General features: G+C 36.1%; 1 protein-coding gene across 2 annotated transcripts in view; it reads right to left on the bottom strand.

Annotated features, from left to right (window-relative positions):
* EDNRA (endothelin receptor type A) overlaps positions 1-16,400 on the bottom strand; it is a 53,537-nt gene extending 37,137 nt beyond the window's left edge. For both annotated transcript variants that reach the window (XM_063108311.1, XM_063108312.1), the window contains exon 1: positions 15,981-16,400. In XM_063108311.1, the coding sequence (XP_062964381.1) occupies positions 15,981-16,400 (420 nt within the window). The remainder of the gene's footprint in view (positions 1-15,980) is intronic.

The raw sequence follows: 16,400 nt of genomic DNA, 5'->3' as shown, positions 1-16,400 counted from the left end.
ATGTGGTAAGTGTCAATAGATAGGACACACATAGACACAAGTTTTGGAGTCCCCAATAATTTTTAAAAGTACAAAGGGGTCCTGAGACCAAAAAGTTGGAGAAACACTGATCCAGATCAATACTCTTATTTTAAAGATGAGAAAACTCTGAGGGACAGAAATATTGCTTGATTTACCCAAGGTCACGTGGCTAGTCAGAAGCATCTTTGTAATATTTTTAATGTTTTATTTTCTTTGCTGGTATGGTAAAAAATTGTGATCTATATTACAATCTATACTATAAACTTACAGTAATCACTTCTTTGAATGTGATTAACTTTTAACATAACAATTCCTTTGGTTGAAATATCTAAAATGAACAATATGGTGGCAGACACTGGGATGATCTACTACAGAGGCAGTGGAACATTTTGTTTCCCTGAATTTAGAGGTGTTCTACAGAGGGGACTACGGGGTCTTTTCCTTCTGTTTCTTGCTTCTTGCTCCCTGTGATCTGTGCCTGCCCCAGGACTCCGCCTAGATGCTGGAAGGTCAGTAGCCTGGGATTTTCGTACTTAGCTCGGTCAGGTATTCAACCAGTTGAATGGATTATCTATTACCTGCATCAACTCAGAATTGACTCTATTGTTTTCAGCTAAGAAAAAAAGGTGTGTATATGGGATGAATGAATTTCAACAAAGTGAAGCCTAGTGTCCACAAACATTTTGTCCAAAAAGTAAGAATTTTTAACAGCCTGAAAAAAATACAATAATGATTTACATTTCTTCCAATATTTAAAATAACACTCCTTTTTCCTATCAAAACTAAAGCTCTCAAAACAAACTAAGGGCCAAAGAAAATAAAACTGAAAAAAAAAATTTTATTGACTGGAAAGCCATGTTTTCTCCAAAAAACTAAACCTATGAATTTAGGTACAGTAAACAAAACTTAATTTTTTTTTTTTTGTCAACTTTAAGCCGAATTCACATAATACCAAATTATAAACTAAATAAGTAAAAAAAAAAAAAAAAAAAGCAGTCATACCTATTTTTTTAATATATAAAATGTTTCAGCCATTAGACTATATACATATTTTTAAAAAGAGCCTGCCATTCTATCATCCCAGATATTTCCAAAAAAGTTACAGACATGCAATCACTGAAATCATCCCTCAGTTGTCATTTAGGACTTCCACCTTAGTCAACTACTGCCTGACCCGTAGCCCAGTAGAAGGGTCTGGGGCCGAGTATGGATATTGGCTTCTGGGATTTTCATTCTGATCCATGTAAAAAAATGGAAGTGAAAATTGGATGAAACTTAGCTACTACAATTCTCAAATTAATTTTCAAAACTGTTGCGTTTGGAAAAAGTATAGTCCTTCAGCCCCGCTGCACAGGCTCATCTTGGTTTCAACCTGAAACATCAAAAAGCTCTTCAAGTTAAGATGAAAATAATTTTATTCCATTTTGAATATTTTTATGATATACAATATACTGGGAAAAATTGCCATAAATTCTCTAGAATTCCTTTTCCTAATCATTAACAATAATGGAATAGTTAGGATTAATGGTGGCAATTTTCAAGTGAACAAATTCTAAAATACTTTAGTGTATAGAATTCACTGACTTAGAATATATGTTAGTGATTGCCTCAGAATTAGGAAATGTCTAATTTAATTTTCTACTATATTTTCTTGAATTTGTATCTTCATTTTGGGTAAAAATGTATACATCTATGAAAGTACACAGACACTTGAAATTATCATTGGGCATTTGATTCAGTAACCCAAAACATTTTCCAAAGTTAGTTTTCTATTTTTTCCACCATTATTATAAACAATCTTAATGTATAGGAAAAAAAGAGACTCCTTCCCTGATATTTTCTACTTAAAGATAATCTAAAGGAAAGACAAAGAATACCTTAATTTAAAAATATGTTTAGGTGGTGAGGAAATAGGAACTATAGGAACTCTTATACATTGCTGGTGGGAGTGTGAGATAGTGCAACTATTATGGGGGCCAACTTGACAATATCTATTTTTTTTCTTTTTTTTTGGCAATATCTATTAAAGCAATTAATATACACACTTAACCTCTGACTCAGGAGTCCTACGTCTGGGGATTTCTCATATTGCTATATCCATACATATGACATCCATATATGTTTATATTTGTAGCATTGTCTGTAAAAACAGATCAGAACAATTGATTATATAAATAAATAAGCTATGGCACTCTCCCACAATGGGATACTATGAAACTGTAAAAAAGAATGAGGTAGCTTTTTATATATTGATATTCAAAGATCTTCAGGATATACTGTCAGTTGAAAAAAGCAAGGTGCAGAACATTTTATAAGAAATAAGGGAGAGAACAATATTATCCAAATATATATTTGGGTTTTTTATGTTTACACCAAGAAATACTGGAAATATACAGAAGAATCTCATAAAAGTGATTCCCTGTGGAGGGTGAGGTGTGGAAATTGGGTGGTCAGAGACTGGTCTAGGAGGAAGACTACTCGTGAGTACCTTATTTTCTTGATTTTTGATCCATGTGAATGTATTCCCTATTCAAAAAATGAAAACTTAGGATTTTCTCTGATTTACTGAATGCCAAGGGCATAAATGCCTGAGACTCCACCCACTAGCAGCATAGGATCTTCCCCTACAAAGGCATGTCTTCAGTAGAGAAGAGGTGGTCTGAACAGTCTGTGGGCATGCACCAAGGATGCCAGAACGTAAAAAGTGATCAAATGACAAATTTTGAGCCCTAAGACATTTACATGTCTCCACTCATTCATTTACCCAAAATTTCTGACAAAGAACTAACCACTTTATTAGACATCTTCAATTCTAGTACCAGCTTTCTCTTCTGGACCATTTCCACAAAGAAACTAAATGTTTATCACTTTAAGAGAGTTCATTAGAGTTACTGCAGACCAGGAAAGAATTTCAAAACCACAGGAGAGGTGGACTCTGGTATAGTAGCTGAGAGGCTGCCTCTGTTACAGAGGCTGCAAGCAGGGCTGATTCAATTTAATGCCTCTGTAAAATTATAAATAGCTCAATGTTCTGGTTCTTCAAGCTACTTTCATACAGTTGGAACTACAGATTTTGACTCTACACATTCTGAGAGTCAACATTCTCTCCCTCCCTTCCTCAAATGTATATGAAATTTCTTCTGTGTGTTGGCTGAGTGCCATTGTGTGCAAGAGTCTAGTGCCAAATGTGGATCTCCATCACCCAATGCTGCTTTCTCTTCTCCATGCGCTTTTACTCTCCTTTCCTTTCCCCCAACATTTTAGAAAGATCTGATGTACAAGGAGAGTATCTGTGCCACAAAATCACATATATACATACACCCATACACAGTGTTAAAAAAAAAGAACATGGGGGTATTTCTTGTCTTTTCTCCCATCTTTCCTTTCTCTGTAACATAGCCTTCCTGTCCACTATCAAAGAAATAGTCCCCAACTCTAATAGCATAGAAGTCAGAAAATTCATCTTTTTTTAATTTATGACCATGTAATTTAATTTGCCCATCCAAAGAAACATAAAGTTTCTGTAGTGGTTTTCTGATCGAATAATTTCAAAGTTTTTATCTTTAAGGTCTTTAGAGAGTAACCATTTTTTTTCGTATGAGATTTCCCTAAAATAAATGGAAAAGTCTTCTTTATCCTTTCCCCCCTTTTCTTCTTTTTCTTAACTGAAACATGAATGGCTACCCAAAAAGTCTGGCCACTTGGTTTAACTCTGCTCTTAGTTACTTGAAAGAAAACGTAATGAACACTTCTAAGTGTTTAAAACTTGTCTGATTGGGATCAGAAAAGCATGATTTGTCCAACAGGTTTCGAGGATTCCTGGTTGCTAAGACCCCCTGCAATGAGATCAAAGTTCTGATGTTTGCTAACAGAAATGGAGGAGACAAAGACAACAGGAGGCCTTGGCTGCTGTCACTGATGTTAGCTGTCACCTCAGGAATAAGCCTACTTAATGTCATTATGCTGACGGGACCCTGTGAGATGGGTTCTTCATTATTTTTTCATAGAATTTATTCAAGATCAGTGACAAACCATTTTAAAAAAGAAAACCCATTTTCATTTCTCGGGATTATGCCCCTTTACTTTCTGGGGTTGAAGCATCAGCCACTTAAAAATATCAAAGTTATGAAGCCTTAACCACATTTTTGAAGTTTGGATCTTGAGCTCTGATTCCCTATGGGATAAAACAGGGGTGGGCAAGAGGCAAGGATGAGAAGGCAGGGCAGGGCAGTGGGTGAGATGCCACAAGGATTGACAAACTTTTTCTGTAAATGGCCAGATAGTAAATATTTTATGCTTTCCAGGCCATATGGTGTCTGTTGAAACCGCTCAAGAAAGCTGCCATAGAAAATACGTAAGCAATGGGTATGGCGGTGTTCCAACAGAACTTCATTTGCAAAAACAGGCAGTGGCCCAGATTTGTCCCACAGGCTGTAGTTTGCCGGCCCCTGTGTCTGAGAATCAGACAGGAGGAAGCAGAAGTAGTGACCGCTCCGTGCTTGTAAACTGGCCCTGGAATACTGCCGTAGCGAATCCCACTGCTTGACTGACTTCTCCTTTACGGTGGCTCAGTAGCTGGAGGCAATCTTGAAGTCACTCCATAAAATCAATGAAAATATTACGGTGAAGCGAAGTATTTCCTCAGAACAAAAAGCAGGAAAAATTTCAATGTCTCACCCAAGTTTAAACTACTGTTTACAGGATTGCAAAAGCCAGTGGTCAGATATTTCAAACAGTTCTGAATGCCTTCCTGAAGTATGTATTATTTGCATTTTAAGACAGTTTTCCATTTAATATGTGTTCAGTAGTTTTGATAAATAAGATTTCTGCTTTGGGATGCTGTTAACGCAAATTTTGCTGATGATATTAAGAGGGGTTTTTCTTTTACAACTGTCCTCATGTGTTACAATTTGGCCAATTTCTATACCAACCCTCCCTATCCTAACAATCTTGTGTTAGTATAATGTAGTAACCAGATTAGAGCAAAGCCCCAAAGTTTTTTACCTAGCAACTGGGAAACTCAGGATATGTAATTTCACAAAAATAACCTGAGCGAGATTGTCTGGAAAACTTCACCAATTCAACTTTGACTCTTAATATTTACTGTCTATAATCAGTGCTTCTTAATCTGTTTTACAGTATGTCTTAGAGTTTTAAAATAAGTAACCATTTATTATAACAGTAATGGAAAATGCTAAAACCTAATTTTATTTCTGTATCTCTTGAGCTTAATTCAATTAATTTTCTTTTAGCTGTATATATTACTCTGGGAGAAAGAGAGATGACAGTTTTTCTTTTCTAAAGAAAATATTTATTGGTGTGTCACATTAAAAACGCATTTTTTGTGTGTTCTGTGGTTTCAAAAAGTTCAACAAAATACTTGAGTATAAAATTCCCTTGGTAGTCAGGCTAACTTTATTGAATATTTACTTGTATCCTCAAACAGAATGTGAGCAGCTCAAAGGCATGGTTATCCTAAATTTCTCTGTGTTTTCTATAGATGCTTAGTCAATGTGTAAGTTCGTTAGGGAATTAGATTTTCTTGAAAGGCAAAGAAGAATCATAATAGACAAAGTTCATACATAGGCCACACAGGTCTTTAAAGCTTTTAGAATTAGAAAAGAGTTCTGTTGCGGAAATTCTGCCTAATTCCTAATTCTGTACCATGCCCTGGTATAGTTCCCCCAAATTACTAATTAAAATATAGTAGGATTACGATAAAAATAATTATATTAAAAATATATAGTTACTATGTAACTATATATGTTGATATATAAATATTACATATATATATATTCATAGGTATTTTACATATATTTATATGTATGCCACATACATATGCAAGAGAAATGCATGTATATGCACACAAAAAGATGCATATTAGAATGTTCATAGATGCCCTATTCATAATAGCTCAAAACTGGAAACTATTTAAATGCCCACCTATAGTAGAATGGATAAATAAATTGTGATATATTCACATGGTGAAATACTATACAATAATGAGAATAAATGAACTATAACCAAACACAACAATGTGAATGACCCTCACAAACATAATGTTGAGTAAAAGAAGCCAAACACAAAATAATAGACATCATATGATTCCACACATATGAAACTCAAAAATAGACAAATTCATGCTGTTAGAAGTTAGGAAAGTGGATGCCTTAGGAGTTAGGGTAGTGATAGGAGGACTTATTTCTTGATCCTGTTTACACCTGTGTTTATTTTGTGAAAATTCACCGAGCTGGCACTTACGCACATTTTACTGTAGGTATACTATACTTCAATAGCATGTTTAAAAGTTTAGAAAGTATTAACGGTTCTTCAATGATGTAATACAACCCTAATTTTTACAGGTTTAGCTTCTATAAGCAAATAAAATTTGTGAAAAAATGTAAACATTCAGTGAAACACCATATTTATGACATAAATGACACCATTTTAAAGGAGAAAAATTGCTGTATTCTAGACATTTTTATTCTGTGAAACTAAGCCTTAAGCCTTCCTTCAGGCTGAATATTTACAGTGGCCAGTGGTTTTTTTTTTTTTTTTGTACAGACATTCTGCAGAATTGCTTTAGCTGACATAAAACTCATGTAAGATGAGGGTATAATGTGTCATTTAATATTTGGCCAAGAGACGTATATCCATTACCTTTCAGATTTTGACAGCCAATGATTTTGGGCATTTTGAACATGTTCAATATTGTTTTCTTTATTTGGTGCTTTTAAAGTTAGAAGGAAATAATAAAGTTCCTTATTCATTTGATTTAATGGAACTATTTCACAAAAGGTATTCTTTATATGTAAGTATTAAAAAATTGAGGATTTCTGGATTCTTTTAAATGATCAGTTAAGATATATCCCCAAATATCATCTGTTAAGCTTTCACATGCCCTCTTTAATTCCTATGCATCTGGTAACCGCCTACAGAGGAGCGTCTAGAAATACAATATGTAGCTTTATCAATAAAGCCTGATGATTCTACCCCAACTGAAACTATGAGCTAGCCATAGACATTCATTTTTCCTTATCATGTCCACAGACAAATTGCCTACCTTTTCAAGTGATAAGTGGATGAGACATTAGTTTAGCAAAAAGCATTCCTCTGAGCAGATGTGTCTAGGCCATCAGTCCATCAAAGAGCTCAGTCTTTCTTCTCGGTTTATTTATTTTTTATTTCCTGGCTCTCCTTCTGTCAGTTGACCTCAGTAACATGACAATGAGTATAGAATACAAAAATCCTGTTTACAAGGTGTTCCAAGGCAATCTGCAAGACTTATAACATAGATGCTATTTTGGAGAGCGATCTCTGTATTGAGCACATTTCCCTTTAGAATGCTTTACTTCCGTCTTAAATAAGGAACGAAAGAAGCTGGTGGATTTAATAAAAAGAGAAAAGGGAATGACTTTCATCTATGAACAGTCTTTGAAAATATATTCCTGGGCTAGAGATGACATTTTCATAATTATAAAGTTTGTCTCACGAGATATATGGAAGAGAAGTAGTATGGCCGTTTAGCTAAAACCATAGCCTCTGGGATCAGACTGGATTCACATCCTGACTCTGACACTTGCTAGCTGTGTGACCTTGAGGAAATTACTTAACCACTCTGTGCCTCAGTTTCTTCATTTTAAAATTCAGGTAACAGTGGCACATCATAGGTTTGTTGCAAAGGTCATGAGTTAGCTTGTGGCATACAGTAAATACTAATTAAGTTTTAGGTGATATTAGTCTCATATTATATATTAGTATACAAAACATATTTTAAGATTGTATATTTTTCCTTCATTGATTAAGGAAATGCTTCTTGACATAGTAACCAGAATATTCTTGTTAAGATGTAAACCAGATCATATCACTCATCTGCAGATAGCCTTCCAAAAACTTCCTGTCTCATTCAGAGGAAAAAGCCAAAGGCTTTATAAAGGTACATAGGTAGGGTGACTGTTTTTCCTGGTTTATACAGGAAAGTTCTGGTTTAGGCCTATTGTCCACATGTCATTATTGATTGTGTCTCCTTTCACTCTCAAAGTGTCCTGGTTTGAACATAAATATATAGTCATCCTATTATTACACTCTATGTGAGCTGCCTCTTCCCCACTCTTGCCCTACTTTCATATCCCTGTGACCTCATCTGCTACTTTTCTGTCCCTTCCACTCAACCGTCATGGTCTCCTTGCTATTCCTTTAACACTCCAGGCATATTCCTACCTCAGGGCCTTTGCACTTGCTGTTTCCGCTAACTGGGATGCTCTTACCTTAGATAGCAACATGGCTTGCTTCTTTGTCCCTTTTAAGTTTTCACTCAACTGTCACCTTGTATTGAGGCCTTCCTCAGCTATTCACTCTAAAATTAATATATCTCCCTTTTTTCTATTCTCCTTCTGCATCTTACTTTTCTCCTTAGTAATCATCTCACATAATATATATTTACTTATTTATCTTCCTTTTTGTCTTGCTCTTCTACTGGAGCGTAAGCTTCATGAGTGCAAGGATGTTTACTGTTGTGTTCACTACAATTTTCCCAATATCTTCATTGAATAAAAAAGTGAAGAGCATTTAGAGAAGAAAGACTTCATATCAATGAGTAACAAATGGCTAATCAGTTGCCATCTCTATTGCTTTCTAGTATAAATATGATCTGAAATAATAGAAATACCATGCTAAGGGCAAGTATTATGAGAAGCATGATTTGACTTGCTTTCATTATTGGTACTAGCAAGTTGTTTTAAAAGTTAGAATGTCAGTTAAATTCTTAGAGCTGTTGAAATTCTGAGAAACAACCTCTAAATTTGCACATCCAAAAATAATACTAAATCTATCTGAGGGCACATTTGATCTGAAGTTCCTCCCAAGAATAACGGGGCATCAAACCCTTCAGATGTAAATAAACACTTCAGAGTCTGATTTTGAATAATTTTTGACGTTCAAAGTTAAACACGTTCAGTTTTATTACTGACTTCAACTTCAACTATTAACCTTTTAACTTAGGATGGTTCTTCCAACAAAAACTAGACCTTGTTAAAAATAAAATTGTAGCTATAGAAAGCGGTAATTCTAATTCCCTAGAGAATGTGGCAGGCAGTTGTAGAATTTCTGGCAGTCTATCAGATTTATTTTGATGGCATTTCTTAGAACATTCTTTATTTAACCACTCTAGTCTTAAAACCAACTTCAGAGAAAGAAAACTTGATCTCTCATCCCCCTTCATCTTAGTTTGCATATGCTTTATATTCACTGTATACAATTTATAATAATAAAGCAACTCATAAGATTACATTACAGAAATACTTCAGAATAAAACAGCCAGAACATATACTTTTAAATCGGAATTCTGGAATCAGGGAAACATTGACATTTACACACACACACACGATGTGTATCATGTGAAAATTCTTTTCTCAAACCTAAAACTTTTCTACATCATTATTATCTTATGTTAAATTTAGAATACAGCAAACTCTTCCAATGAGCTGAACTCTTTGATGGAGGAATATCATTAGCCATGAATCTGTTTATATCTCAACACCTTACTAACAAGAACGGGATGGAAACCATCTCTCCCTCCTCAGCCATGGGAACGATCTTGCAGTCACGGATGATTTCCACCCCCATCCCTGAAACAGGAATAACTGTGCTGTGAGCCAAATGCTGAGGGCTAGCAGAGTAGCCTCACATGAGAATAATTACTTAACATGATCATGAGAGAAAGCAATGAGGTTCCCAGACACAGGAAACGAAAAGTCAGAAGGGGAGGCAGGGCTGGACAGGGTTTTGAAGACTTTCCAGACAGCAACTTCCTTATAACATACAGCAAATGGGCTAGTAAGTTTATCAGTCTGTCATTTCATATGTACATATATTCTTAAACCAGCTAAATAGCATTCGAATTTTTGCAACTTGCCTATGTCATAGCAATGCCAGAAATCCACCTATTTCCTATCCTCAAAAGAGCAAATAAAATCTTTTGTAACATAAGTGTTCATTTTGATATTCCCAATCACTTGTAGGTTTAATATTTCAATGGAAACCAGAATTACAACCATGTTCAAAGAAAGAATATTGAACAGAAATCTTGGAAAGAAACTCTTTACTTGGTGTACCAAAGGAGAGAGGAAATTAGTTAAACAACGTAGTGACTGAACATAGGAAAAGAACTCTTGACCTCTAGAGACAAAGGGAAGGGGAAAACCATCCTGCTGTTATGTGCTGCTCTGCTTCTCATAAGTTTCTCTCAGATTTATGGACCCTGAGATATTCTGGTTTGTAGGAAAAAAAGTATAAATTCAATAAATTCAATAAACAAGTCTGTTTTTAGACCTGGAATTGCATGGGAGAAAAACATTCTAATAGAGGCAACTATAGTATGTTTTCTTTTTTTCTTTTTAAAGCTGGGTACAGGAGATACGATGATAAGTGAGAATGATGGAACTTGCAGACAGGCAAAAGAATTGGCAAATATGAAAGACAGTGTGTTAAATGCTACGATACAGTTAAAAGAGGGTGTCGTGGGAGCACATGGGACAGGCAATAACCCAGTCTGAGTTGTGGATACTTGCCAGGCAAAGACATGCTTAAGCTGAGATCTGTAGAATAGAGTGGAGTAAGCTAGAGGAGGCATGAGGGAAAAATATTCTAGGTAGAGGGGTCATCTTGATAGATAGGGCAGGTTAACTAGAGTAGATAGAGGTAGAGAAAAGATGTAGAGAGAGAGGTGCCAGGAAAAGAGGCAGGGTGAGAGCTACATAATGGGAAAATGCCTAGCTGGGACAAAGATCTTGGTCAATGGATACATTTTCTCTCTTAAAATTTAGGGAATAAATTTTCCATAGCTAATTTTATGATTATAGCACTATTACTGTAGTACATGAGAAAGGTCTGTTTTTATTTGCTTGATGGTGTAGTAAAAGGGAAGAAACACCCTTATCACACACAGAATGTGGTGGGTAATTTGATTAACTTGGGAAATAGAATGTGCAGACCACGGATAATACCTTTTGCCTTTTCTGTAAATGAAAAATCCCTTTGACAAATCATCATCATTGTCATCATCATCATCACCATCATTTTAATTTGAAGATCTCAGAAAAATAGGACTGGAAGTTAACTTTAACAATAAAGGCCCTAATCAAATCAAATCATAACAACATCTACATTTATTATTGAACATCTACATTTTAGGTATCCAGTCTATAAATCATGACAATTTATTTTTGAGACACAAATTGTCTTGGTGATTTGATATGTCAAGAAACAACTTTTGTATGGCTGCCGCCAAAAGATGGGTCTCAGTTGTGCAAGATGTCAAAGGCTGCGTAAATATGGAGATAACTGGCTCTGTGTAAACATCTCTGGTTTCCACATTGCTCAGATCCTTTGCCAGGGCAACGTTTTGGGAGTCTTGACTTTTCCTTGCAAAATATTCCTGATAATTTCATACAGAAATTGTATTTGTTTATTTCTCATTGTGGTCCTCAATAAAAAGTGGTTGCTTAGAGTGGACAGAATTAGTAATCAACAAGGGTTCTATCAAGCGGTTTTGAGTGATCCACTTTATGCTACATGCTACATGGGGATACTTCACCTGTAGTGTTACCTGTGGCATCACTCATTTCAGCTCCTTGCAATGCACACCAAAAGTTTCCATGCCAAGCCATACTCAATTTCTTGTTTCTTCCCACCATTTTAATCCATTCTAATCCTTTTTATTCTATTTCTCTCATATATATATATATACACACACACATACACACACATATCCCCACATTCCTTTTTTTGTTTAAGAGGTGAGGTACAGTGGTTTATAGGAATGTCTACGAGTGCATATGGATGAGCAGTTATCCTGAAACTACTTAGTGCCAGGCCTCAGCCCACGCACAAAATCACTTTTAGAGTTTCCACTCTATTCAAAATCTCCCTATACACAACACTTTATGGCATAAAAATAATCTCATGAATTATTAAAAAATAAAGTTATTAAATGTATACTTCTAATCTATCTGGCCATTTAGTAATTAGGGATTATTTTTCATCCCCAAACACAGACACAATGTTTTAATTATTTCGTCATTCTGACAAACATAAATGTTTTATATACAGATTAATTTACTTGACCAAGATTTGCATTTCTTGAAAATTTAAGATATCAGAAAATGTAATTTCTTGACAAATTGAATCCATCACCGTACAGATTATAATCTTGGGTATATAAAAGAGTCTGCTAACTCCTTTCCCTTCCTCCCTCCTGTTTTTGTTATTCTTCTCTTGCAATTAGTGACATTATCTGTTTTTTGAACAGAGTTATCCTTTGATAAACTTAGGAATAGCTTTTCTCCAGCATTACCATATGCAAAAAGCCTTTGTACGTTTGGAAACCAAGAAGGCAACTGGCATTCATTTGCTTTCTTTGGTTCCTTCTGCTTTACATTTTATTTTTTCAGAATGATTTTCTTTTGTCACCAGATTGTGTGTGTGTGTGTGTGTGTGTGTGTGTGTGTGTGTGTGACACAGAGAGAATGTGTGTAAGCAAGGGCCAGAGAAATTTCTGCTCATTTTTGGTTTATTTCTTCTTGATGTACCCTAACATACATAATCCCAGAAACTGCTGTTTCAGCAGCACAATTCAATGACTACATCCAGCTCTCTGAGAATGTTCTTCAGGACAAAGACTGCTCATTAGGGGTAGTGATGGCATTCCAACAAGAGCCGAGCATGCATGAATTGGTAAGAAGTAAATAAAGTATGGCCAGGGTGTGGTGTCCCTCACTGCTAAACACTGGAGGCAGTGGGTGCAGGTGGGAGCTCCCAGGTGTTTTTGAGGGAGCAGTGGCACTCGTTAAGTAGAAGCAAAGGCTAGGATAAGTTGCATGGGGTGAGGGGTGGGGGCGGGAAGAAACTCTGAAGATATGAAGCCCAGCTAAGAAACTTCTGGAAATTCAGGTGTGGAATCACCTCCTGCCCCATGCCCACAGACCATCCAAAGCCAACCAGCACTAGCTGCATGAGCTAATGACAGACCAGAAATAGCCCAGCTGTTTGATATCCGCTGCATTGCATTTCAGTTGTGTTTATATCACATCAGTATATGAAACAGTCTCAGTAAATCTCTAAGTGAGAGAAGGGAATACAATGTTAACAGAAAGAACATTTTATTATGCCTTCTCCTTTTCCTGTAACTTTACTAGTCTAACCAGCAACTCTAGCTTGCCCCAAGACACGATCTTCACACCATCTCCTTCCACTTACGCTGACTCTGATATGACTCAACGCAACGTTCTTTGTCTGGACACACCTTAGAAGTTAAGTATAAAGGCAACCGTTAAACACAACAGTATGTGGGGTTTGGAAACTCATTGTTCTTTGAAGAGCATAGCAGATCCTTTCAACTATTCTTCTTTCAACCTAATTCTTCTAATAGTGGGGAGATAAAGAAGGTTCGAGCATCCCTTTAATAGAATGTTCTCCAAGTGTATGCATTATTTTCATAGGTACCTAAATATAATGGTAAGGTGAGATTTACAGCTGCTACCTTGCCCTGCAATACAGAGGTCATGAACTTGACATAGAGGAATCCGCAGGTCTGATATGTGGAAGACTCCAAAGCATCAGAATCTTATGGCAGGAGGCAGCTGTGGAGAGAAGGAAGGGGGGCCTGGAACTTACACTGCCTGGATGGATTTCTCTTGACTATTCCAGACAGAAGTCAGAGGAAGAACAACCTGTTATGGTCTCCTGACCAAGGGTAGAGGAAGACTGAAAGACGTAGATCACCCCTAAACATTGTGAGGCTTTTCAGCTCACTCCCATGCTTTTCTCTTTTCTTCTGAAAGAAGATTGAAATGACTAAAGAATATTTTTTTTTTCAGTTCCAAATGTTTACTTTCTGAAATCAGTGTTGGTTAAATGACTCATTACATGAGTTTTAGAATAACAGGAATTACAGAAATGAACTCCTGTGATGTAAAAATACCACAAACTGTCCACATTATTTAGAACTACAGTAAAGTAAATAAAGTATTGAATTCCCAGAAGGGGAGAATCATATGGCTGAATAAGAATGGGTTAATTTTTACCCATTGCTATACAAATGTAAAACAAAGTTTTGTTTGGATTTTTACCAAATTTGGAGACATTCCAGATGATCCGACTTAAAATGTTGCTATGGAATAGAAATGAAGTTTTGTCTGGTGATTGGCAGGGCACCTCAAAGAGATAAGCAGTTCTTCTTCCTAGCAGTTACAAATATTGATTTGCCAAGAAGCTGCTTTGCACATGGTCGGATCTATGTAGTGCGTGCTTCAGAGTGAAGAGCAGGGAGTTATTAATTCACTGATGGCTAGTTATTCTCTTGAACACTGACGGGTTGGTTAACTGGTGTGTTAAGTAAAAATAATCAATGTTTAATACTACACGCCGTGACTGCTAAAGAGTCAGGTCAACATTTTCAAATCTATCATTAAGGAGAAATGTCATGGGAAAGTCAAATGTTGTGTACACATAACATTTCATAAAGAGAAAATTAAGAGCTTTTTAAAAGAAAAAAGTTCCGTAGCATATGTTAAACATTTAGAATTAATTACACATTTTCAATTTTGCATCTCAGTTCTGTTCTACAATCCCATTTTAAGTTTAAATAGAAAACACATGTTTTTAAGCTGTTCTGTGGAAATAGATGGTAATATTTTTTTGATTATTTGTCTTGTAATTTGCCCAATTTTGCAAACACCGTATCAGTGTAATTTTGAAAGGGTTTTTTTTTTTTAAATGTTCAATATTTTAATCATTGTTTTCATCTTTATTGTTAGATCCCTGATTTTTCTTGTAGGCTAATATAATTTCACCACAGTTTAAGCGTATCTGTTGGAAACTGAGACGCTACTGTTCTACTTAAAATGTATCATATTTTCAATTAACAAAACCTGTCATTTAAAGTAATATTGCAGAATATCATCACTTAGAATAGTTTTTTCCTATGGATAATACATAGAAAGGGAAAAAAAGCTGAGGAAAGTGCTTGCCCTGAGCTTAGAATAAAGACATTCCTCAAAACCTGGGATAGATCATTCAATTTCATTTGAATTTCAGTATATTTGAATTCTGGCAGCAATTCCCCGCCCCCCCCCCCCAAGCCACTAGACCAAATATGGAGTATCCTTTTGGCTTTAGTTTGTTCTTGTACTAAATAGTCTCGAAAGCAAGGGGATCACAGTGATGGTTATCTTCCTCTCCCACTGGGGCACTGACTTTGTCTTATTTGTCTTTGCATTCTTATTGCCTATTTAGGGACAGGCACAGAGCAGGCACTCAATAATTGCAAACTGAAGAAAAGAAGGAGACAACAGTAAATCAAGGCCTATTTTAAATGGTGTTAGTTTGTAATACTGCTCACGAAGGCCAATACTGGTGTGCCGTCACATGGACCCCGTTGTCTCTAAGTCACCCAGTTGACTAGAAGCCAGAATGCCCTTTGGCTTCAGTTAATCCAGACAGACAAAATAAAATAGGCACTTTTCATTTGAAGCCGTACTATGGATATCAGGCTCCTGAACAGCACCTCATTAAAAAGGTAACTGAAACTGAAGATCTATTTATTTTAAGTAGTTTTTTGGGATCAGTAGGTCTCATTCTGGAAACTGAATCTCAGAAAAATCCAGTGATTTTCCCAAGACTGACTATCTAACCAGCAAGCTCAGGGCTAGCGTGAGAATCCAATTCACGCAACACCATATTTTTGAAGTGTACATCCCCAGAGTATTATTTTGTTAATAATCAAGTTAGAAAACAAGTGTAATATATAACAAATAATAAAATTTAAAATGCCACCGAGTTTTAAAATAGCAAAAATAGCCCTCAATAAAAACACATAAAATTCCGAAGTTCAGAAAAGTCTGCTGTGACTCTCAATATGGAATCTTAGCATGTGTTCAAATACATCTGTGGTTACTTCCTACCTTAAATACATTGATAGGGAGATCAATGACCACATAGATAAGGTCTCCAAGGGCAAGGCTGGCTATCAGTGCGTTGGGGCCATTCCTCATACACTTGTTCTGGTAAATGATCCTGAGCAGGGTTGCATTCCCCACCATTCCCACGATGAAAATAGTACAAGATATCACCGTGTTAATGTATTTGAAAGCTGAAGTAATTTTAGTCTGCTGTGGGCAATAGCTGTGCGTTGAACCATTGCTGGGCAGGACCAAATTAGTGGGTCGGTGAGTGGTAACCAGGAAACTGAGCTCTGTGCCAGGAAAAGTGGTGAAATCGTCCACGTGATTGCTGAGATTTGTGCTGTATCCCTCAGGATCATCGCTGATTACATATCCAACCAGGGCCAGCCAAAAGGATGCCCTGAGGCAAAAGGTTTCCAT

Source organism: Cynocephalus volans, chromosome 9 (assembly GCF_027409185.1).
Source record: "Cynocephalus volans isolate mCynVol1 chromosome 9, mCynVol1.pri, whole genome shotgun sequence".
NCBI classification, from domain to species: Eukaryota; Metazoa; Chordata; class Mammalia; order Dermoptera; family Cynocephalidae; genus Cynocephalus; species Cynocephalus volans.
Note: the sequence above shows the minus strand (reverse complement) of the source record. Positions and strands in the feature narration are given on the sequence as shown.